At 53.4% G+C, this 23,045-nt stretch overlaps 1 protein-coding gene across 1 annotated transcript; it reads right to left on the reverse strand.

Moving 5' to 3' along the window:
* Positions 1–871: 871 nt before the first annotated feature.
* Positions 872–13,801, reverse strand: SDSL (serine dehydratase like). Its single transcript, XM_049619298.1, has 8 exons — positions 13,720–13,801; positions 10,227–10,409; positions 9,956–9,995; positions 9,152–9,291; positions 6,538–6,626; positions 5,598–5,825; positions 2,256–2,380; positions 872–1,207 (listed from the first exon to the last, which is right to left on the reverse strand). Exons 2-8 carry the CDS (start codon positions 10,398–10,400, stop codon positions 1,014–1,016), a joined length of 990 nt encoding a protein of 329 aa, XP_049475255.1. The 5' UTR covers positions 10,401–10,409; positions 13,720–13,801; the 3' UTR covers positions 872–1,013.
* Positions 13,802–23,045: the final 9,244 nt, after the last annotated feature.

Raw genomic sequence — 23,045 nt, forward strand, 5'->3', positions numbered from 1 at the left:
GGAGGGGCGGGTCCCGGCCTTCCCAGCCCAGAGCCCGGCTTCCCCATCAGAGACGCTTTGCTGCCCCCTGGTGGCTCCAAAAGATTCTAATTTCCCTTCCTAAGGGATGCTTCCCACAGGTCAGATCAGCACCCACCCTCCTTGTGACCCGCAGGTGTATCCGAACCAACCTGGAGGTCCTCCCTCCTTCCCCAATGTCCCGCCACCACCGACCTGCACACAAAGGTGTCATATTGAAAATCACAGGGTTTGAGCCTGGCTGGGCCGCACTCCAGCTATGACCTTGAGTGGGTTCGGTCACCTTCCTGTGCCTCAGTTTCCCCATCTTTAGAACGGGGGTGATAATAATGGTTTCTGCTTCATAAGGACCTTTGTGAACATTAAAGAAGCAAATGCATAGAGAGCACTTGGTAAAGGGACGTCTGGGTGGCTCAGTCAGCTGAGCGTCCGCCTTCGGCTCAGGTCATGGTCTCACAATCCGTGGGTTCGAGCCCCGCGTCGGGCTCTGTGCTGACAGCTCAGGGCCTGGAGCTCCCTTCGGATTCTGGGTCTCCCTCTCTCTCTCTGCCTCTCACTCAGTCACACTCTGTCTCTGTCCCTCAAAAATGAATAAAGGTTAAAACTTTTTGTTTTTTTTAACAAAAAGCACTCAGTAAAGACTGGTGATATTGTCCTTGCCTACCCAGGCCTGAGGTCCCCCTCCTCCCGAGCGGGTCCCCCAGGGAGGAAAGCCCTGAGGGGGTTCCGCATGACGGGATTCCCTTAGAGACCCAAGTTTTGCTTCCTTGCTATCATCACCATGTGATGTAGAAAGAGGCGCCTCACCGCAGAGCCAGCCTCGAGGAGAGACCGGACCAGCTGGAATCACAAATTCAACTCAGAAAGGGTTTATTGGCCAGGGCTGCGGGGAGTCACAGGGAGCAGGAGGGCTTCCTGTAGGAGGCGGCTGCGCCATCCACGAGCCCAGAGGCCCCTCGGCCACCTGCGGGTGTGTCCGTCCGGAGGAGGGGCCCTCAGCTCTGACCCAGCTGGGCTTTCAGGGCCTGCAGCCCTTGACTGTTGATGTTGTTGCCTCCACACACAATGACCACGACCGAGGCCAGGGAGGGGCTCAGGCGGCCCTCAGCCTGGAGCCTCCCCAGGAGGCCTGAGTAGATGACAGCCAGAGCTGCCCCGCAGGCAGGCTCCACCAACATGCGCTCGTCGTCTGCCCGGAGGAGGGGACGGGGGTGGATGAGAAGAGAGAAAGGGAGGAGGAACCAGTCAGTGCTCAGTAGGCTCTGGGCACTGCAAATCCATGAAGCCAGCCAGCCAGCCATCTCGCAATCCATCATTTGGCTGACCCCCTCTCCATCCATCAATCTGACCATCTATCCATCCATCCATCCACCTTTCATCTATCTATCCATCCATCCATCCCTCTATCCATCATGGGACTGTCTGTCTGTCCATCCATCAGCGTGTCCATCAATCAACGGATCCATCTATCTATCCATCCATTCATCCATCATCCCCTATCCATCACGGGACTGTCTGTCTGTCCATCCATTAGTGTATCTATCAATCAATGTATCCATCCATCCATCCGTCCGTCCATCTATCCATCCATGCATTCATCCATCCATCCCCTATCCATCATTGGACTGTCTGTCCATCCGTCAATGTGTCCATTAATCAACGTGTCCATCCATCCATCTATCCACCCACCATCCATTATCTACCTTTCCACTCACTCATACATTCACCCATTCATTCAACAAATATTTATTGAGTGCCCACTCCCTGCCAGGCCCTATGCTAGGAAGGCTCTGGGGACACAACAGTACACAGGACACAGCAGGCCCCACCCTCACGGGGGCTACATCTAGTGCCGTGGATGAATAAGGACCAGGCAGGTATGAACAGACAAACTGATGCCTGGGACGTCTCTAACCCCGGCAGGATGTGGGTGGGAGACCGGAGGAGGCTGCCTGGAGCAGGTGCCATGATGACTGAGTAGCCCTGAGTCACACGAAATCGACAGGGGCCAGGGATGGGGGGCCGGAAGGAAGAAGGTACATATGGAAGCCTGGAGGCTAGAGACGGCCCGGCACACGGCCCTTCCGTGCACTCAACGTGCAGTTATTTGGTAAGCACCGCACGCCCAGCCCCGTGGCAGGCACTGAGGATACAGACAAGAGAGAACACGCTACCTCTAGGGGCCCAGGGACCTCATGAGTCTCCGAGCCTGGGGAGGGAGGGCAAGGCTCACTCACCCAGGAACTTCTGCACAGCACTCACGGCCTGGGCATCGTCCACTACCTCAGAGAAGATCTCCAGCTCCTTCGTGCACTCCAGGGCCCTCCTGGCCACAGTCTTGGCACCCAGGCTCTTGGCCACGCTGCAGGAGGGGGCAGGCAGGACAGGGAGCGCAGGGGTGTGGGGAAGAGCTGGTGAATCCTCGGACCCCCGCCTTCTCGGACCCAGCCCTCCAAGCCCCAGGGCCCCCTCCCATCCAGCCATGAGCCGCGGCTCAGCCCTGTAAGAGGCTAGCACAGCACTGGCCCAGAGGACGTGCTCAACGATCGGGTGTCCCACGAATGGCAGACAAATGCACCTCACTCCCTCCCACTCGATAACCATGAGTGTGCCCTTCCTTTGCACGGACCCCAGAAACCCAAGCACAGAAATGGGTTTTTTTTTTTTTGCATCTTATTCGTTAATAACTATTTATCACGTCTGCACGATAACTAATACTTGCTGAGTATCTGCAGGGTGATAGATGCATTTTCTCTTTCAATTCTCATGATCCCCCCTTGAGTTAGAAATTTATGAACTCTTGGGGTGCCTGGGGGGCTCAGTCGGTTGAGCGTTCGACTTCGGCTCGGGTCATGATCTCACGGCTCGTGAGTTCGAGCCCCGCGTCGGGCTCTGTGCTGCCAGCTCGGAGCCTGGAGCCTGCTTTGGATTCCGTGTCTCCCTCTCTCTCTGCCCCTTCCCCTCTTGCACTCAGTCTCTTGCTCGCAAAAATAAATAAACATTAAAAAAAATTTTTTTAAAGAAAGAAATTTATGAACTCCCTTTTACAGAGAGGAAATTGAGGCTCGGGGGGAATAAGTAACTGATTCCAGGACACGCAGTGAGTCAGTAGTAGAACGTGGAATCAAATCCAGGCAGTCTGGCTCCAAGGTCCTTGCTTCTTATCTCTGTGCTTGGGATCACCTACCTGCTGGCACTTTCCAGAGCTGGGCAGTTTGCCTCAGGCCCAGGAGAGACTTTGCCGAGTCCATCACAGCTGGCTCTGCGTCCCGAGGGGCCCAGAGCATAGGTTCGGGAGCCAGGCTGCCTGGTTTGAAACCTTGGCTCTGAGCTAGCAGTGTGACCTTGGGAAAGTCACTTCACCTCTCTGAGCCTCAGTATCCTCAATCTGAAAAATGCAGATAATCATGAGATTGTCCTGGGGACGGACTTCGAACATTTCAAGAGCCTAAAAGATTTGAGAGCCTGGCATTTCACTAAATGTGAGTTCTACAGAAGGCTTAGAGGTGGTTATTATCATCGCCATTGCCAAGAATAAAGCCAACAGTAACAAGAGAGAAATGGTCTCACAACTACAAAGACCCACTAGTGGTTGCCAGAGGCGAGGGGGCTGGGGGGATGGGCGATACAGGTGAAGAAGAGGAAGAGGTACAAACTTCCAGTTATGAAATTAACCAGCCAAGGGGATGAAAAGGACAGCATGGGGAACCGAGTCAACGATACGGTAATAGCTTTGTGTGGTGACAGATGGCGACAACACTCACGGCGGCCAGCGCAGCGAAATGTATAGGCTTCCCGGGTCGCTATGAGGTACACCGGAAATGAATAGAGTATTATAGGTCAACTATATACTGGGTGGCAACTGCCTGGCTGAGCCACGGAGGATTTCATCAATGCAAGAAAGGCTGGTATTTCAGGTGGAAAGGACAAGAAAGGCTCAGAGATTAGAGGCACAAATAATTTCCAGGAAAAAAGCAGTACAGAGATGCTGGAGGGTGGGTGGGGCCAGAAAGGAGGAGAGATGGTAACCAGAAAGACAAGAAGGAGACTCATATATCCGGATAGAATTCTCTTTTTTTTTTTTTAATTTAATTTAATTTTTTCAATTTTTTTAATGTTTATTTATTCTTGAGAGAGAGATCACAAGCCAGGGAGGGACAGAGGGAAAAGGAGACACAGAATCTGAAGCGGGCTCCAGGCTCCGAGCTGTCAGTCAACACAGAGCCCAATGCAGGACTCGAACTCATGAACTGCGAGATCCTGACCTGAGCTGAAGTCGGGCATTTAACTGACTGACCCACCCAGGCATTCCTAATTTATTTTTTAAAATATTTTTTATGTTGGGGCGCCTGGGTGGCGCAGTCGGTTAAGCGTCCGACTTCAGCCAGGTCACGATCTCACGGTCCGTGAGTTCGAGCCCCGCGTCAGGCTCTGGGCTGATGGCTCAGAGCCTGGAGCCTGTTTCCGATTCTGTGTCTCCCTCTCTCTCTGTCCCTCCCCCGTTCATGCTCTGTCTCTCTCTGTCCCAAAAATAAATAAACGTTGAAAAAAAAAAATTAAAAAAAAAAAATAATAAAATAAAATATTTTTTATGTTTATTTATTTTTGAGAGAAAGAGAGAGAGAGAAGCAGGCTCCATGCTGTGCCAACAGCTCAGATCCTGAAGTGAGGCTCGAACTCACGGACCATGAGATCATGACCTGAGCCAAAGTCAGATGTTTAACTGACCGAGCCATGTAGGTGCCCCCAGATAGAGTTCTTGAGGTAAGGACTGAGTTGTTTCTCTAACTGGCCACCCAGAACCTTACACAATAGGTGCTTAATACAGATGACTTAGGGGGCGCCTGGGTGGCTCAGTCAGTTAAGTGTCTGACTCTTGATCCCAGCTCAGGTCATGATCTCACAGTTCATGAATTCAAGCCCTGCATCGGGCTCTATGCTGAGGTGCAGAGCCTGTTTGGGATTCTCTCTCTCTCCTTCTCTCTGACCTTCCCCAGCTTGTGCTCGCTCTCGCTCTCTCTGTCTCTCACTCTTCCTCTCAAAATAAATAAATTTTATATATAAATAAATTATATATATATATACATATATATGTACAAATACATATACATATACAAATTCACTCATTCATTTCACAAACATTTGTTGAGCACCTACTGTATATGCCAGGCACATTTTACTTGTGTGTAACTATGCATGCACAAGGGGAAAACAAAGACTAGGAAAATGTAGCCCATTGTTCATCTTTGGATGGTGGGATTGAAGGTGCCATTTTGTTTTCTGTTGCTTATTGCTTGCCTACATTTTCTACCTTACCTGCAACACACTTAACTTCCTTTTTAACGGTACATACCAATGAAACTTGTTTTATTAATTCATGAAACTTAAACAGATCATATCCTTCATCTACTTGTTTGGCATCACCTTCTAAGTGAGATCCACATTTCCATGGTCAGGGTCCCCAGGTGAAGTAGAACCTCTTGTGTACACCCTGCCTCCACCGGTTGGGACTGAGAAGCCCAGTGACACTAACACCCCCATCCTCCAGCCCCCCACAAATGCCCCCAGCCCACACCTACCTGGTGATGTCTGGCAGTGTGACTAGCTTGCCTGCCTTGATGGCTGCATTGAAACAGTATGCCCCTTGGGTCTCTGCTGTGATGATGGGCACATGCTTCCAGCCCACCTCTATGAGGCCAGCTGCCACGCCAGCTAGGAGCCCTCCACCGCCTACTGCCAGCACCAGGGCCCCCGGTGGGGTCCCCAGTGCTGCCTTCAGCTCTCGCACCAGGCTGGCATGGCCTTCCCTGGGGGAAGGAGGAAGCAGGTTGAGCAAGGTCTCCCCACATATACACAAACTCTCCTCCATTCTCAAAGGCTCACATATACACAAACTCTCCTCATCACCACCCCAATCCCCACCCGCATCAAGGGGAGAGGAGACCCAGGAACACTTAGTTCACTCAGCTTTCATTCATTCAATGTATTCATTCACTCATTCTTTCCAGGCACGTTCTCAGACACTGTCCCGTTTAATCCCCTCCACAACCTTGGAAATGGGTAGTTAGTGTGTGCTTAAGAGGAGACCAGCATGTCACTTGGAACCAGCTGACTCAAGTTCTGGGCCTGGGACCCAATGTCTTGGCCACGTACTAGCTGTGTGATCTCAGGCAAGTTCCTTGACCCCTCTGTGCCTGTGAAATGGGCATAAAACACTCACCTCTAGGGCTTTGGGGAGGATCAAATGGATTAAATGCATCCCAAAGTGCATGCCATAAACAGGATTTGTTATTAACATTTCCATTTTATACATGTGGAAACTGAGGCATGGGGTGGTGAGATACTTTGCCGAGTCCCACAACTCACAAGTGACAGAAGCAGGGCCTGAACCCCAGTGTGCCTGGCTTCCAAGCATCTTCTCCTTTCTAGGCCTCAGTTTTCCCTTCTGTACATTGGGAGGACGCCAACGCAAGGAGGGTCTGGGCTCTCAGCTCTATGAGGGAGGGACAGCAACCTTACCAGATCAGGGGGTGGTCAAACGGAGGGACGTTCACCCAACCGTCCCTCTTGGCCAACTCTTGCGCCTTCAGACTGGCCTCATCCCAGACCTAAAGAGAAACCGAGGGTCTCAGAAGGCCCAGGCATCAGACCACTCGGAGGCTGGAGCAGAGCCTGAGGTCTCCTGGATGGCCCCAGTCCCGTGCCGGGGGACGCAGAGAAAGCAAAGAAATGGTCTCCGTCCACAAGGAATTTCTAATCTAACCGAAGAGATGGGCCTCATTCTCTTGAGTCATTGAAACAAAAATGAGATTCAAAACCATGTGGCCCTTGACTCACCTGGACCAGCTGCCTCCTCACAGGCTTTCCTGCCTCCTGTCCGTTGCCCGAGTAAGGGTCCCATCGTGTCCCTCCCCTGCTCAAAATCCTGTCATGGCTCCCCATTGCCCTCAGATGAAAACCTGTGCCAGCCTGACCCGCAAGCCACCCTGCTGCTGAGGCGGCCATCCCCACCCCCACTCTCAGGCCTCACCTGTCATCCGCCCCCCCCCCCAGGGGAATGGAATGCACCAATGCTCATCCCCATCCATGCCTTTCCCTCGCTCTTTCTTCTGCCCACGACCCCCTCTGCCCTTTCTCCAATGGGAGGACTTGTATTCCCCTCTCAAGACCCAACCCAGGGGACCCTTCTTGGGGAGACTTTCCTGGGTCATCCCCCCAAATCTGAGGCACAGCCGGGCGGTAGTTTGGACCACTGCCCAGTTCCTTCCCTCCATTACATTCACGCACCATGCCTTTTGCCACGTGACCACTGTTCTTCCCACTAGAGAGGGCGGAGGACATTCTCCACCACCAATTGATGTAGGTCCCAGTGTGGAACTTGCTTTGGCCAATGCCATGTGACAGAAGCGACAGCACAACAGTTCTGAGCCACGGCCTTGAGAGGCACTCTGCTCTCACTCTTCCTGACATTCACCTTGAGAAGAACAAGTCCCAGGTGGCCACTGGTCAAGACGGATGAGGGGCACGCGTGCAGAGCTTAATCCCGTCTGCAGCCTGAAGCAGAGCCACCCTGGCCCACGCACAGGCCCATGAGCAAGACAGATCATGTTTCTCATAAGCCCCTGATATGTGGGGGCTGTTTGTTACGCAGCATTATCTAGCAGCAATCACTGATTAAAACAGTATACCTTCTCTGTTCTTCCTCAGGGCCCTGTGCTTCCCATCACAACACTTACCACATTCTCTTGTCACCATCTGCTTATCTGTGTGTCTCCCCAACATCGGGGAGTTTTGCAAGAGTAGAGACCATGGCTTACTATCTCTATATCGCTGGCTCTAACATACTACAGGCACATAGTAGAAGTTCAATGAATATTGGATGGATGGATGGATGGATGGGAGGGAGGGAGAGAGGAAGGAAGGAAGGAAGGAAGGAAGGAAGGAAGGAAGGAAGGAGTAGAAAGGAGGGAGAAAGGAAGGGACAAAGGGAGGGAAGGTGATGAGGGATGGATGGATAAATGGATGGATGGATGGATGGATGGATGAGAGGGAGGGAGGGAGAGAGGAAGGAAGGAGGGAAGGAGTAGAAAGGAGGGAGAAAGGAAGGGACAAAGGGAGGGAAGGTGATGAGGGATGGATGGATGGATGGATGGGAGGGAGGGAGGAAGGAAGGAAGGAAGGAGTAGGAAGGAGGGAGAAAGGAAGGGACAAAGGGAGGAAAGGTGATGAGGGATGGATGGATAAATGGATGGATGGATGGATGGATGGATGGGAGGGAGGGAGGGAGGGAGAGAGGAAGGAAGGAAGGAAGGAAGGAAGGAAGGAAGGAAGGAAGGAAGGAGTAGAAAGGAGGGAGAAAGGAAGGGACAAAGGGAGGAAAGGTGATGAGGGATGGATGGATAAATGGATGGATGGATGGATGGATGGATGGATGGATGGGAGGGAGGGAAAGAGGGTAATGGATGGGAGGATGGTTGAACGGATGAATAACTAGAAGAAAGAAGGAAGAAAGGAAGGAAGGAAACTGGACACTGAATATTTGGACACCAGGTCTCAGGTACCATGGTATGGTTTTTAGTTTTAATTCTGATGCTTTAAAAAATTCTCTTTTCCAAGGATGCTTTTTTTCCTTCCTTCCAGGAAGGTAGAAGGATTACACAGTTGCATCTCTATTTCTTCAGTAACGAGATGAGCCAGCGATATCCTTGACGGCGGGCCCCTTTCTCACTGGGGTGGTCTCAGAATGAGAAATGATGCCACCGTGATCTTTCTCTACGCTTTTTGTCTCATCAAATGCCAACAATTTTCAGACGAATAAGGCCAAGTGTTAGTGAGGATGTGAGGACACGGGCACACTCCTGGCCCATTAGCTTCCTGTTTCTCCTGGGCCCACGCAGGGCAAGTAGGGGTAGGTAGAGGCGGGAAGCGCTAGCCCTCAATATACATCATGCCTCGCTCCTGCCCCTCGGCTCAGCCATCCTAAGAGAAGGCTGGGCTCCAGGCCAGCCTTTAAAAATGTGTGTGGATGGCGGTGGGGGGGGGGGGGGGGGGGCAGATACCATCTCTTAGGGGTGAGTGGAGGGTAAAGGGGGACAGCCCACTCCATCCGGCTTCTCCTTCCTGGGGTCCTTACCTTTCCAGCCAGCTGGACTTCAGCCCCCTCCCCCTGCAGCCTCCTCACCACGTGAGGGGAGGTGCCCTCAGGGAGCACAATGGTGGCAGGGATGCCCAGCTTCCGAGCGGCATAAGCAGCAGCAAAGCCTGCGTTGCCCCCTGTGGAAGAATTGGAAGGGTGGTCAGCGTGGTTTTGGCTCATTAACACACTCTCCCCCCTCCCCGCTACTTCCCTTTGTGAGCCACTCCTTCCCCACGCTCATATGCCCCACCTTCTGTGCTCTTTCTGGTCCCAGAGGTGGATATGTGACCTAGAATGAGTCAATCAGAGAACTCAGTCCCCTAACCTGTGACTGTTTCAGGGATGAGAACATGACCCAAGACGGGTGCAAAAGACCAATTCATGGATTGAGGAGAACCAGCCAGAAGGGGTGCTCCCTTTTCACTAGGGCTGATAGGGTGACAGGAGGCAAGCCTGGAACTCCTGATGGCCATCTTGCTGCTCTGAGGTCTGCGTGAGATTAAAGCTAGTACAGAGGAAAGACAAGCCAAGAGAAGGAGAAATACAAAGGGGAGCTCCACTTATCCCAAGAATTTTCCATTCTTGGAACCTGTAGCTTAAGCCTGTATAAATTGGGTTTTGGTCACTTCTGCCACGAGTCCTGAATGACGGGAAGAGGGCGGGCAGAGGACAGTGGCCACCTGACCATGACCTTGATGAGGCGGGATCTTCGGGAGGAGGCTGATCCCCGGACATCTGCTGCTGCTGCTCCAGCTCTTCCCCCCCCACACCCAGAGCTGAGGACCCAGCCCTGAGGGCCACCTGAGGAGCACACCAAGTGTCTGCATCCCTTCTTGACCGCCTGGGAAGAGAAGGAATGAGCTTAGGGGCTGACCCAAGCAGCTGTCACAGAGCCTGTGCGGGATGGACTCAGACCGTCCCCAGCCCTCTCCTCACCCCTCGTCCTGCCCCTCCCATCTGTACAAGTCTGCTTCTCCCCTCCTGCCCTTGCCCCCCATCCAGCCGGCATCCATCCCCCGCCTCCTCCTCCTTCCCCTCCGCCCTCACTTCTCCTCTCCTGCCAACACCTCACCTCCTGGCAGAAATGCCCAATGCCCCGGATCTTGAAGGAGCCGGCCGGCTGCACGTTCTCACACTTGAGGAAGACGGTCGTGCCTGCCACCTGGGATAGTGCCCGGCTCTCCAGCAGAGGAGTGACCACATGGAAATGCCCACCCTGAGCACAGTCTGCCAGGGGGCTCTCCATTCCAGCAGCCTGCAGAAGAACGCGACGGTCATAGCCCAGGCTGCTCCAGCAGGAGACCCCTTAACCGGGACAGAGGAGGGAAAGAGGGAGAAGAGCCTCGGCTAGGGCCCTCAGCCCTATCTGGCTGCCGAGCTGTGACACTCCAGGCACCTAGCTGCTCAGTGTCCCCGTCTGCACCACCAGGTTTCACTCTGTAACGGGCGTTGCCCACAGTGCTGGGGATGTAGAACGTGGCCAGTACCTGGGGATGAATGAATGAGAGTAGAATTCATTCATTCATTCACTCATCATTCATTCATTCAAGCAGGCTGCAAAAAAAAAAAAAAAAAACCCTTTTCTTGAGCACCTACTATGTGCCAGGCAGTTCCAGGTTTGGCGACCCAGGAGTGCCCAAGTCAGAAGCAGCCCCTGCTTGGCCAGAGCTCACATTCTAGCTGCGGAGACAGGATCGCAAAATGTCAAACAGGGGTGACAGGGGCAGGAGGCAGTATTTTAAATTTTTAAAAATCTATTTATTTTTGAGAGAGAGAGAGACAGACAGACAGAATGTGAGCAGGGGAGGGGCAGAGAGAGAGGAGAAACCGAGAATCCCAAGCAGGCTCCCCACTGCCAGCGGTGGCCGGACGTGGGGCTTGAATCCATGAACCGCGAGATCATGACCGGAGGGGAAATCAAGAGTCAGAGGCTTATCCGACTGAGCCACCCAGGCGCCCCTATTTATCATTATTATTATTATTACATTTCCCTCCTGTATTATTTCATCTGCAAATACTTCAGCACACATCTCTGAAAGTGAAGAACTCTTTTCCAACAAGGTAGCCACATGGTTTCATAACTGTATACGTTTGGGAAAACTCACTGAATTCTAACTCAAAGTGGGCTCATTTTATTTTATGGAAATTACACCTCAAGGATGCTAAGGTTTTTTTTAATCGTCAAATACCATTATCAGTTCCAAAAATATTATTAATCATCTCTTATTATCATCAAATACCTGGTGAATGTTCACCTTTCCCTCCCTCTCATTAAGCTGGATAAATGGCCGGTTTTGCTGTCAGTGATTTGGGGTTTCTAACAGTTTGAACCAGGATGCAGATCGGATCTGCGCGTGTGCGCTGGTTGAGAGGTCTTTGAATTCTCTTTCGATCTGCAGGTTCTCCAACGGGGATGTTGGAGATGAGGGACAACAGGGAGCCCAGGGAAAAGCATTCCTGCAGAGGGAACAGGGGTGGAAACCCCTTGAGAGAGAAATGAACTTGGGGAGATTCCAGTGCAGGGATAAGGGGGTTGGGCGCAGGAGGCGAGCAAGGAGGGCTGGGCAGGGACTTCTGGAAGGGCCTACCAGACCACGGGGAGGAACTGGAATGTTCTTCTAATTCTGCTTGCAGCGGGAAGCCATCGGGAGGTTTTGAGCAAAGGCCCCGTTAGTGCAAAAGCAACCCCTCTTTTTCACTGGGGGCAGAAAAAGCATTGGGCCAACCCCTGCAGTTCCGCTGTTGGCCAGTAGGAGGAGCGCTGCAGCTTTCACCGCCCGGGGCGGGGGCGGGGGGGGGGGCGGGAAGGGGCTCTTGTCCACCCTTACTTGGTCACATTGCGCCCCTGCCCCACCAGAGTTCCAGGGCTCCTGCCCCTGAAGTTGACCTGGGGCCCTTGTTGGGATGGCCCTGGGATTCCCTGGTTAGAGCAGAGTCTGAGCCACCTCCACCCAGTTCCATCAGGGGCACTTCTCAAACTGGACATGGCATTGACGAAGACGGCCCCGTGGGTCACCCAAGCTCAGCATACCTCAGCCTGGGCCTCACCTTGGCCCCGGGCTCTGGGCTGAATCAGACACCAAAGTTAGAAACCAGCTCTGCCTTCCTAGCTGTGTGACTCCAACAAGTGTCTCAACTTCTCTGTGCCGTATTCTCTTTTGTAAAATGAGACTAATAACAGTCCCCAGACTCGCAGGGTATGCTGTGCATTCACAATAATAATAGCCCCCTTTGTTGAGTCCCCAGTATATGTCAGACATCAGGGGAGTCCTCTAGAGGCATTTCCTCACTGGGGCCTTGTCACAGGGCGGGCGTGCTTACCCTCACTGTAGCATGTCTGTAGGGCACCCACGAGGTGCAGGCCCTGACCTAGGAACTGGGGAGACCACGGTGAGCAGGACAGACATCTACTCTTGGAGCTGATGGGGGAGATCGGCGATCAACAAATAACTGTATAGACAAACAAAATAATCGGAAATGGTGAAAGTCGCTAGGAGGAAGACACACACCTAGGGAGTCTGAAAGAGAAGAACCCATTGCCAGCCAGGCACCGTGCCGGGAACCTTATATGCCGTCGTATATAATCATCGCAACAACCCCGAGGTAGGTTCACCCACTAGCTCCGTGGTACAGACAACGAGACTGAGGCCCAGAGAGGTTAGGTTATCGACCCAAAGTCACACAGCTGGAAATGGCAAGGCCAGGCTTCAGACTCGGGCAGGGCACTTGGGCATCTGTGTTCTTAACACGGTGCCATGCTTTCTCTATTAGATGGCGACGATGGGGACGGTTAGGGTTGTGAGCATTTCATACTAATCGCCAGTTGTCCTTAGGCGCCAAATGCTCCTGGCTCAGTTCCCAGGCCCGCCTAGTGCTGTCAGTTACACTATCGGCCCACCGAAGGACGGCAGGCATCAGTCAAATGGACAAGCCTCAAACCGTCAACAGCCTTATCAGGCCCAGATGCCCATAAGGACGCAGGCCTCCCAGACTGAGGTCTGGGGCCAAGGTGAGACCTTGGCCTAGGGACGCATGGCTCTGACCACATGTGGCAACCACTGGGGCTGAGGTGGGAGCCCTGGGCCCTCTCGGCTGTGGGGCAATGCAGTGGGAAGCCCGGGGCTTGGGTTCAGGTCCCAGCAAGCACGACTTTGGCCACGTCCCTCTTCCTCACCGGGCCTCACCTGCCGCATCTATGAATTAGGGTAACAGTCATCTGCTGTTTCTGCCTCCTTTGTCCCTCAGGCTTTCCCAGAGGCCACCTGGGTGGCATAACCAAATCCCTGGGACGAGCGCCGGGAAGTTTTGCCTGGCAGGAAGCCCCTCTGGCAAGAAGGGCCTGCTCCCCAGCCATCAGAGTCCCCGGCACCCCGCCTTCTTTTCCAAGGCAGTCCAGACCACAGAGCACCCCGAGTTAAGTGAGCGTTCCTGGGAAGGTTTCGCACCCGTACCCTCTCACTTTGTGTCCACTCATCATGGACTTTGCTCCAGAACCTTCCAGACTAAACTACGCGCACATGCACACACAGCCCCAGGGGCAGCATTCGGGCCCCAGGCCCCATTACCTCTCAGCCGAACAGTCCTCAGACCCAGCTTGGCTCCAGTCTGCGGCCCGGGCGGCCAGCCCAGCCGGAGCACCAGCTCTGCACAGTTTCCTGCAACTTCCTGTAGCCTTGGCCCCTCCTCCCCCGTTAAAGGGACACCTCCCCGCCGGAGGAAGAAAGGGGACAAGATTCAACTCAACCTTCACTGCCTGGCTGTGCGCTGTCCAGGGTCCCATTGGACAGATGAAGAAATTGAGGCTCAGAGAGGGAGACTCTCTCTTGGCCAAGGCCACCCAGCTAGACTCTCCTTGGCCAAGGACCAGCTCTCCTGTGACACCGACATCTCCAAATCCTCTTACCCAGGGTCCAGTATCTGCTCTGTGTGCCAAGCCACCATCCCTGGGCCACTGTCAGGTCAGCTTAGGTCAAAGGACAAAGAGACAATTGTTATCTGTCACACGAGAAGGCATAATTTTTTTCTGAAGCCCCTCCTCACCTCTAATATTTCACACCCAACACAGGCACCCAAATAATTATTATGGTTCAAATGAATGACTCTGACCATGGATTCAGTCAACAAATATGTACTGAACGCCTACTATGTGTCGAGCGCTGGGACTTTAGCCTCAAAGGACACAGCAAGTCCCCTGCCCTCATGAAGCCCCAAGGGGCCACCAGAGAGCAGTTACCATCGGTGTGCTATCAGATGTTATCAAGCAGAGGTGGGGGAGGGCTGTGGACGCCCAGAGCAGGTACCTCACCTGGCCCCGGGGGGGCTGGGAAATTTCTTGGAGGACGGCAGGTTTGGGGCTGGAGATGTGGGCAAGGAACCACAGTCTGCAGGATGCCTATGCCACTCCAGAATCTGGAACTTACCCAGGGGTACTGGGGACCCATAGAAGACTATAGGCGGAGGAATGACACGAGCAAATTTATATCTTGTCACCATCTCGCTGGGTGAAACCGAGCTAGTCATATCCATCTCTGAGCCTCAGTTTCCCTATATACAAAACGGGAGGTGAGCTCCAGGAAGGACCTGGCAGCCGAGATGTCCTTTGCCCTCCTAGGACTACGTGTGACCTCCCCAGGCTTGATGATTAACTCCTGGCTGCTCGCGGTCAAGTTGAGCTGCTTGGCCATGACCCTTGATGAGGGTTCTGGCAGCTTCCTTGCCATCCCCCCACGAAACATGTACCCGTCCTCGTCAAATGTCCTGTCCTGGACGGGGCACTGGGCACGCAGAGGTGGCAAAACCCAGTTCGTGCCCCGAGGTGGCCTCTGGCCTGGAGGGGAGAGGAAGACATCCAATTCAGAGAGCAGAAGGTCCGCATAGGGCAGCTGGGGGTGGGGGAGAATCAGGGAGGGCTTCCTGGAGGAGTGGGGCCTTAGCAAACAGCTTAGACTTGAACAAGAAGCATGATAGCCCTCGAACCACACGGATGTGAACTGCACAGGTCCACTTATATGTGGGTTTTTTAATACTATACACGTCTTTTCTCTTCTTTACGATGTTCTTAAGGTTTTGTTTTGTGTTTTGTTTGTTTGAATAGTAAGTGGGAGCCATGGCAGCGGTTTCTGGAACGCAGACCACGGAACCAGCCTCTGGCACAAACACCAGGTCTGCCACTTCCTCGCTGTGCAAACTCGGGTCAGTCCCTCCGCCTCTCTGTGCTTTGTTCCTTCAACTGTAAGAGGGGGCTAGAACACAACCTCTCTGGTGGAGTTACAGGGAGGACCACGTGAGTTAAGACGTGTAGAACATCTAGAACAGCAAACAGTGGCGGCATGCGAGGGTGGGAAGTGTGGCGACACGACGTCGTCGGATCACGGAATACTCGTTGCGTGTCAGCATCCAGGCCGAGCTCAGAAAGGTCAAGCCGCTGTCCCGAGGTCACACAGCACTGGCAGAGCCAGAGCTCAGAAGCCGAGGGGCCAGGCTCCAGAGCACCTGTCTTAGAAGCGCACCAAGTGGGGACGCCAGGATGGCTGCATCAGAGGGCAGATAAGACTGGAGGGGTGGCCCGGGTCACTGACCCGTGCCCTCCCGGAGCCCAGAGCTACGTTCGTCAGCCAGCCGCTGTCCCTGACGCCCACAGCCGCCAAACACTCACGCTGGCCAGTCCCCCGGGTTATTCATTAAGCTTCCTCTTACCAGCTTCACCCCAGCTGTCGCCAGGGCGAGGAGGGATGGAACCTCGGACACAGGAGACTGGCCCTCCCGATTCCCCCGTTTAACCCCGGACTCTGTGTCATTCACTTTCCAGGCCACGGGGGCAGCATTGCACCGACCGGGGCTAGCCTAGCCCGCGAGTAACCCAGCTGGGACGTGGACCCGGGTCTTCTGATGTCCGAGGCAACACGGCATCTCAGCTGAGGTCTCGGATCCCTCGACTCTTGCCAAGACGCTAAATCCTTCTAGCGCAGAGAGGGTCTCAAACCCGGGGGCCGCATTTCCGCTGACTGGAGCTAACCCACCATGTCCTCTAAACAGTATATGTGGCTCTCCACCCGCCACCGTCCCCACCCCTCCCTGTGGCATCCTCAACACCCAACAGGCCCCCGCCCGGCCCCTGAGATTTCTGAGTCTGAGAGCCTTGGACACCGGAACTCTCCCTCTCTCTCTCGCCCTTGAAAAGAAGGAATCAGTTATCAAGGGAGGAGCAGAGGGCACAGAAAGGTCGAGCGACTCGGCCCAAGTTGCCCAGCAAACAGGCCACAGGGCCAGTCTTCAAGGGAGCCCACATCCAACCTGGATGCTCTTGTCCTCAGAGACTTACAAACCCACAGCCATCATGTCTGAGCTGAAAGAATCTATGTGGGCCTAATCCAACCTCTTTCTGGATGGAGAAGCTGAAGCCAGCGGCGGTGGGGGGGCGGGGGTGGGGAGGAAGGGAACAGCTTAACATCTGCCCTCAAGCAAGACCAAGGGAAATTCTTGCCAGACTTTCAGAATCAAGCCTTTCCTTTAGGCATTCAGCAAACATCACCCCAAACCACCAAAACCTAGACCCTAGGGAAGGAGAGATGAAAACAAATAGACATTCCTGGCCCTCAAGGGGCTTAGAGTCGACATATCAGTGCAGAGATGCCATAAAGTGTTAAGGATGAAAATCGGAGCAACCATAAAATGCCATTAAAAAAAGCTTTGGGGGGGGGTTCCTGACTGGCTTAGGCTGGCAGCGTGGAGCCTGCTTGGGATTCCCTCTCTCTCCCTCTCGCTCTGACCCTTTCCCACACTCTCTCTCTCCCTCCCTCCCCCTCTCTCAAAAATAAATAAACTTAGGGGGGAAAAAAAAAACAATGGGGTTGGCAAAAACTCTTCAAAAGCATGAAAACGACAACAACCAGGGCTGGTGAGCATGAGGGAAAATGGGCTCTCTCGTACGTGGCTGGGGCGACCAGAAATTGCCACAGCCTTTCGGAAAATAGATCTGTCGATACTGATTACCAGTTAATCCGTACCCATTCCTTTGACCAAGAAACATTAATTTAAGAGGTTTACTCTCCAAAGTAAAAAGTGCCAGAGGGTAGGGATATGAGTATGAGAAGGTTTCTTAGAATCCTGTTCGGAACAGCAAACAAAGAAACAAAAAGCTGGAAGCTTGGACGCCCTTGAATCCGGAAATGGTTGTTAAGTCATAATACGCTCTCAGCACGCAATTTTGTGCAGTCATCGCAGAGAATAAATTAGCTCTAACTCTATTGGCCCAAAGAGACAGTCACAACGCATTGTAAGTGAGAAGAGGAGAACATATATACGTACGGTGGATAAGAGCTTCTTTTCTTTTTACGAAGAACCGTGACCCAAAGTGCGTCATATACCAGCCTGCGGTTGTATAAATACCTGTAGGCTCGTGGAGAACAATGCCGATCACGTTGGTTGTCCTTGGGGGACCTGGGAACTGGGGACGAGGGAGGAGAGGGGTGAGGAGACACGGGGGCCGTAATGAAACCGGGGGTGGAAATGTCCCGTCACCTGCACTGTCCAATGTGTTAGCCCCTCATCACCACCTACGGCTGCTGCCCGCGTGAGATGTGTCTGCACAACTCGGGAGCTGAACTGTAAGTCTTGTTCAATCTTCATTAAACCTAAATACTGCGAGTAGCCCCCGGCGACTGGATTGGGCAGCAAAATTCTGAAGCATCTAAGAGACAGTGCGGACCCAACAGGAGACATATCACTGTCACCAGGAAAGCAAGGAGCATCGGGAAATCCTTAGGCTTTGCGTAACGATGCCCTCGCCCCAAGCCAGACAGATTTGAGTGGCCTGCAGACAGAAAGACAACGACCCAACAGGGACGTAAGTCCCCAAAACAAACACTCGGTCCGTGTGGCATACAGATGGATGCAACTTTTTTTTTTTTTCAGTTGGACACAACTTTTAAAACTCCCACACCTGGGGCGCCTGGGTGGCTCAGTTGGTGAGCGCCCAGCTCTTGACTTCGGCTCAGGTCATGATCCCAGGGTCGTGGGATCGAGCCCGGTGTCAGGCCCTGTACTGGGCACGGAGTCTGCCTAAGATTTTCTCTCTCCCTCTCCCATTCGCTCTCTGACTCTCCAAAAAAAAAAAAAAAAAAAAAAAAAAAACCCACACCCAGAAAAAAGAGGGAACTTTACACGAAGACACCTGACAAAGACCAGTTCAACCGGGCAGTGAAGGTTAGTATCAGCAGCGATAAGTCACGTTGGTACTTGACATGGCCTTCTCGTGATGCAAGAACGCTGAGAGGACCGAGTCACCTCCACGGTCTTCCTCCCCGGATCCCCGAACCCCATCCTACCCATGAGAACAAAACAAAACACAACACAAAATCCACGACCCGTACTATTTGAAACTGCCAAGGGCATGGAAAACAAGGAAAAGTCTGGGGAATGTCACAGCCAAGAGGGACTTAAGGAGACATAAGGACAAAACGTACTGCGTGCCCCTGGATGGGACTGCGGGGCAAAGGAAGGACGTTAGGGAAGAACCAGGAGGTCTGAACAGAGCACAGACTCCAGGGAGTAACAGGGTATCGATATCGGATCAATAATCTTTTTGTTTTTATTTAAAAAAATTTTTTTAACGTTTTTATTTATTTTTGAGACAGAGAGAGACAGAGCATGAACAGGGGAGGGTCAGAGAGAGAGGGAGACACAGAATCCGAAGCAGGCCCCAGGCTCCGAGCTGTCAGCACAGAGCCCGACGCGGGGCTCGAACTCGCGAACCGCAAGATCATGACCCGAGCTGAAGTCGGACGCCCAGCCGACTGAGCCCCCCATGCGCCCGTCCTGGATCCGTAACCGTGACACACGTACCACAGTAATGTAAGTCGTTAATAACAGGGGACACTGGAAGCCGGGTATCCGGGAAGTCCCTGCACTGTCTACACAGTTTTAGAGTTCCTTTTCGGTCCGTCTAACCCTGTTCTAAAATTTAAAAAGGGGCTTTTCAAAGTCCCTACCCCCAGACCTACAAAAGTAGCGGGAAATAAACAATACCCCTTACAAGCAGATTCTGTGCAGAAAGCTTCTCCTCCGAGAGGGCTTACATAATGGGGCTGTTTTTACTCCCGTTAACATAGAGCTTCTGTCACAGAAGTCCTGTGTTTCACAGCGAAGACAGAAACAGGCCCAGCCCTGGGACAGAGATGTCGAGAAGCTAGCGGATGACAGAGAAGAAGCTGGAAAAGAGATCGGTTGCAAGCCTCAGATAAAGAAGGGGCAGCGAACGGGAGCTATCCGGGATCATCAGCACAGTTTTTCCCTTCTGCCGGTTATTCGTCTGCATGGCCGGGAAAATGCATGCGGTGAGGCGTGTGTGAGGGAGGAATAATCTTTTGAGCTTATGAACTTATCACTCCCTCCCCCTTACTTCCCTCCCCGGGGAGGAGAGACAGACAGAGACAAAGACACATGGAGAAAGCAAGCAAGCAAGCAAGCAAGGGAAGAAGAGTCCTGACTGACGGCATCGGCTGATGTCCGTGGTGTCACCACTCCCTCGGTGGACAGTTGCAAGCTGCCAAAGCTTGGCTCACGAATGTCCCGCAAAGTTGAGAGTTGGAAGGAACCTACTCCCCAGCTCCACTGCTGGGGGAGGCGGGGGGGGGGGCGTCCTACAAGCAGGGGGTGCTCTTTGCCTCTGGGAAAGGAGGGAACAACAAGAGAAAGGGTTTGTGGCAGTGGCTACAACTCAGGGAAGACACCTTGAGTTTCCAAGCATTCTCTGGAACAGTTGCCACGGGCCCCAGATTATAGGACAAGGGCCCACGTGGCTGGGAAGGAGGAAGGGCCCCCAGGCGAGCTGGGGTCAGGGGGCAGACAGCTGAGAACCACCCGGCACCCCACCTTGTACCGCCTTGGCCCCTGAATGTCCCTGCTGTCTCTGGTGAGCAGGAGAAACCCCTCATTGTCTCCAGCTAATTATCTGCATGAAATAAATAAAAATTAGCCTTGGGGGCGCCTGGGTGGCTCAGTTGGTTAAGCGTCCGACTTGGGCCCAGGTCATGATCTCACGGTTCGTGGGTTCGAGCCCCGCGTCGGGCTCTGTGCTGACAGCTCAGAGCCTGGAGCTCCCTTCGGATTCTGTGTCTCCCGCTCTCTCTCTGCCCCTTCCCCGCTCGCACTCTGTCTCTGTCTCTCTCTCTCTCTCAAAAATAAATAAAATAAACATTCAAAAAAATAATTAAAATAAAAAATTAAGCAGGGTTAGGGGAAAATAAAGAAGTCTCCATTTGTTGCACATGGAGTTTGTGGTCTGAGATTTAATCCTGCTGCGAATATCTTGATTTTTCTATGAACTTTGGACAAAATCCCTCAGAGGCCATCTGGACCTAGCCAACTCCACCCATCACATGTTGATTGATGGGTGATGATAAGCCCAAGGGGGAGGCCCAGTGTGGCCCTGGGGTCCTGACCTTGGCCGTGGCCAGTTTTAGCCATAAAGGCCCACAAAGAGACTGTTGTCACATTTTCGGATGACGCAAAGCCGGGAGGCGTCCCTACAGACGGCTCTGCCCAATGACCGAAGGAGGGGTCACAAAGTCTCAATCGAATCAAATGATGAACTGAAGCCAGGCGAGTGAACACGAAGAGGACTGAATGCCAAGCCCCACAGTAGAAATCACAGAGGTTAAGTGCATCACGTCCAAAACAAGATAGTCCTTATCTGATTGGGTTAATTTCACCAAGAAAAAAAAAATCTTTTAACTTCTCTGGAGGTCGATTGGGAAGTAGTTGGATACAGAACAACAGCTTTTTAGATAAAGCACATGTCACCCGGGTGGGATTAATTCATTTCTCCTGGTCATATTAATAGAAGTAGAGAAGGGAGAATGAGGGAGGTATGGGTCTCATTCCATATTACCCTTACGCAGGTTTCCTTAACCTTGGCACTACTGATATTTGGGGCCAGATAACCCTTTGTGTTTCTTTGGTGGGGGGCTGTCCTGTGCCCGACAGGATGTTGGGCGGATAGAGAGGGGAATCCAGCAGGGAAGGGGTCCGTACAGACCTGCCCTAAGGCTGCTTCTGAGCTCCCAGGGAGAGACTCCAGGGGCCGCCAGGCTGCAGAATCCCAAAGAGGCACTAAGCCACGACTGGCTGGGGAAGGAACATGAATGAGGAAGGGAGATTCAGGGCCAGGAGACCAGCAAGTGTGGGAAGGTGCTGGATTACGATAATGAGATCGAAGACGATCAGAACGGCAGCTACCATTCACAAGTCCCTTCCTCTGTGCCCGGCCCGAGGCTGCAATACCCAGACCTGGGAGGTATCATCGTCCCCATTTCTGGGGGCAAGAAACTGAGGCTCAGGGAAGTTAAGTGACTTCTCTGAGGTCACACCCGGGTGTCAGTTTCAACCCAGGTCTGATGGGCTCGGGAGACCTTAACCAATCAGCAGACTCCAGGGCTGGCGGCTCCAGCCAGGGCGGGCAAACAGAGAGGGGAGCTGCCCGTTCCTCTCTGAGCTGTGAAAACAATCGTCAGAACCCCCGCCTCCCGCGGCCAAGGACACGCTGATTTGGCCATCCTCGGGGACGCTTCTGGAAAAGGTGTGATGTAATAGAAGCAGCAGGCCCGGGAGAGGGAGGCAGCTTGCCCAAGGTTCCCCAGCCAGACTCCCATCCCTCCTCCCGGGACGGGGACTGCGCTGCCCCCTCGCCTTCCGACGTTGGATAGATCCAGGCCTCAGTTTGCCCATCTGCTAAATGGGAGAGGGTGAGTTGCACTTTCTGCCCCCTACTTCTGAAGCCCTTTCAAAGGAGGACTAGATGGAAGAGAAGAGCCCTTGTTCCCCATCACCCACAGCTAAGAACTCAAACGCCTTCTTGGGTACCAGAAAATAAGGATGACCATCACCTCTCAAGGGTCCACCACTCGCCGGACACAATCCTTATAACTTTACGCCAGTTCGGTTTCAATCCTCGTAACAAATCTACAAAGCGGACACTACTATCAGTTAAAAAAAAAAAAAAAAACGAGGCACAGAGAGGTTAAGTAACTCGTCCAAGGTCACACAGCAAGTTGATGACCAAAGTTGGATTTGAACGTGGGCCTGTCAGAAAAGTGACTCACTTGCTGTATGAAAGCTGCCACACCTCGGGACGGGAGAGTCACAGGCCCGAACTGATCCCGCTGAGGTCTGCACAGGGACGGCTGCCCCTCCTCCCCCCAGGCCTTCCAGGGAGGGGGCACAGGGGAGCAAGTGGCGGATGTCCACAACAGGGGCGTACCTGTGGCCTTTGTTCCTCTTTCGGACGCTCACACGGTTGGCTGTCTTAACGGGGTGGTTTTCAAATCACAGCAGTGACACATTCTCGCTGAAGCGAATTAAACAACGGGCAGAAGTCTCCAGAAAGACAGACTCGACTTGCCCCACCCCTGGCAGCTCCCGGCCGCCCTCCCCCACCCCCCAGTCCTGCGTCTGCCGAGAACTCCGACTTCCTGAGCCCGTCTGCTCACCTGTGACAGGGGGCTCAACATGCCCAGTCGCCTGGCGGTTCCAGAGTTAAGCGAGACCCCACACGGCCGCACTCGGAACGGGATGGGCCGCAGGCAGCGGCTTGGGCGTCGTGAGCGCCGGCTGTATACGCTCAGATGCACACAGGGAGGCTGTGCCTACCGCGTGGGAGCTTCGCGATGCCCACGCGTCTTCAGTCCTGCTGCACCCCGTGAGAGGGACGGCTGGGCGGGCTGTCTGTGCCCTCGCGGCCCTCCGTCTCATTGCTATTCTCGTCCTGGCCAGCGGGACAAGAGGGCTTTGTTGAAGGGGCCGGAAAAGACGAGCCGGACGTGTGTGCGCGCAGCACCCCTGGGGGCCTACGGACCCCTGCCCACGGCCAGAGACAGACGGACAGGAGGCTCGG

Source organism: Panthera uncia, assembly GCF_023721935.1.
Source record: "Panthera uncia isolate 11264 chromosome D3 unlocalized genomic scaffold, Puncia_PCG_1.0 HiC_scaffold_8, whole genome shotgun sequence".
In the NCBI taxonomy this organism is placed as follows: domain Eukaryota; kingdom Metazoa; phylum Chordata; class Mammalia; order Carnivora; family Felidae; genus Panthera; species Panthera uncia.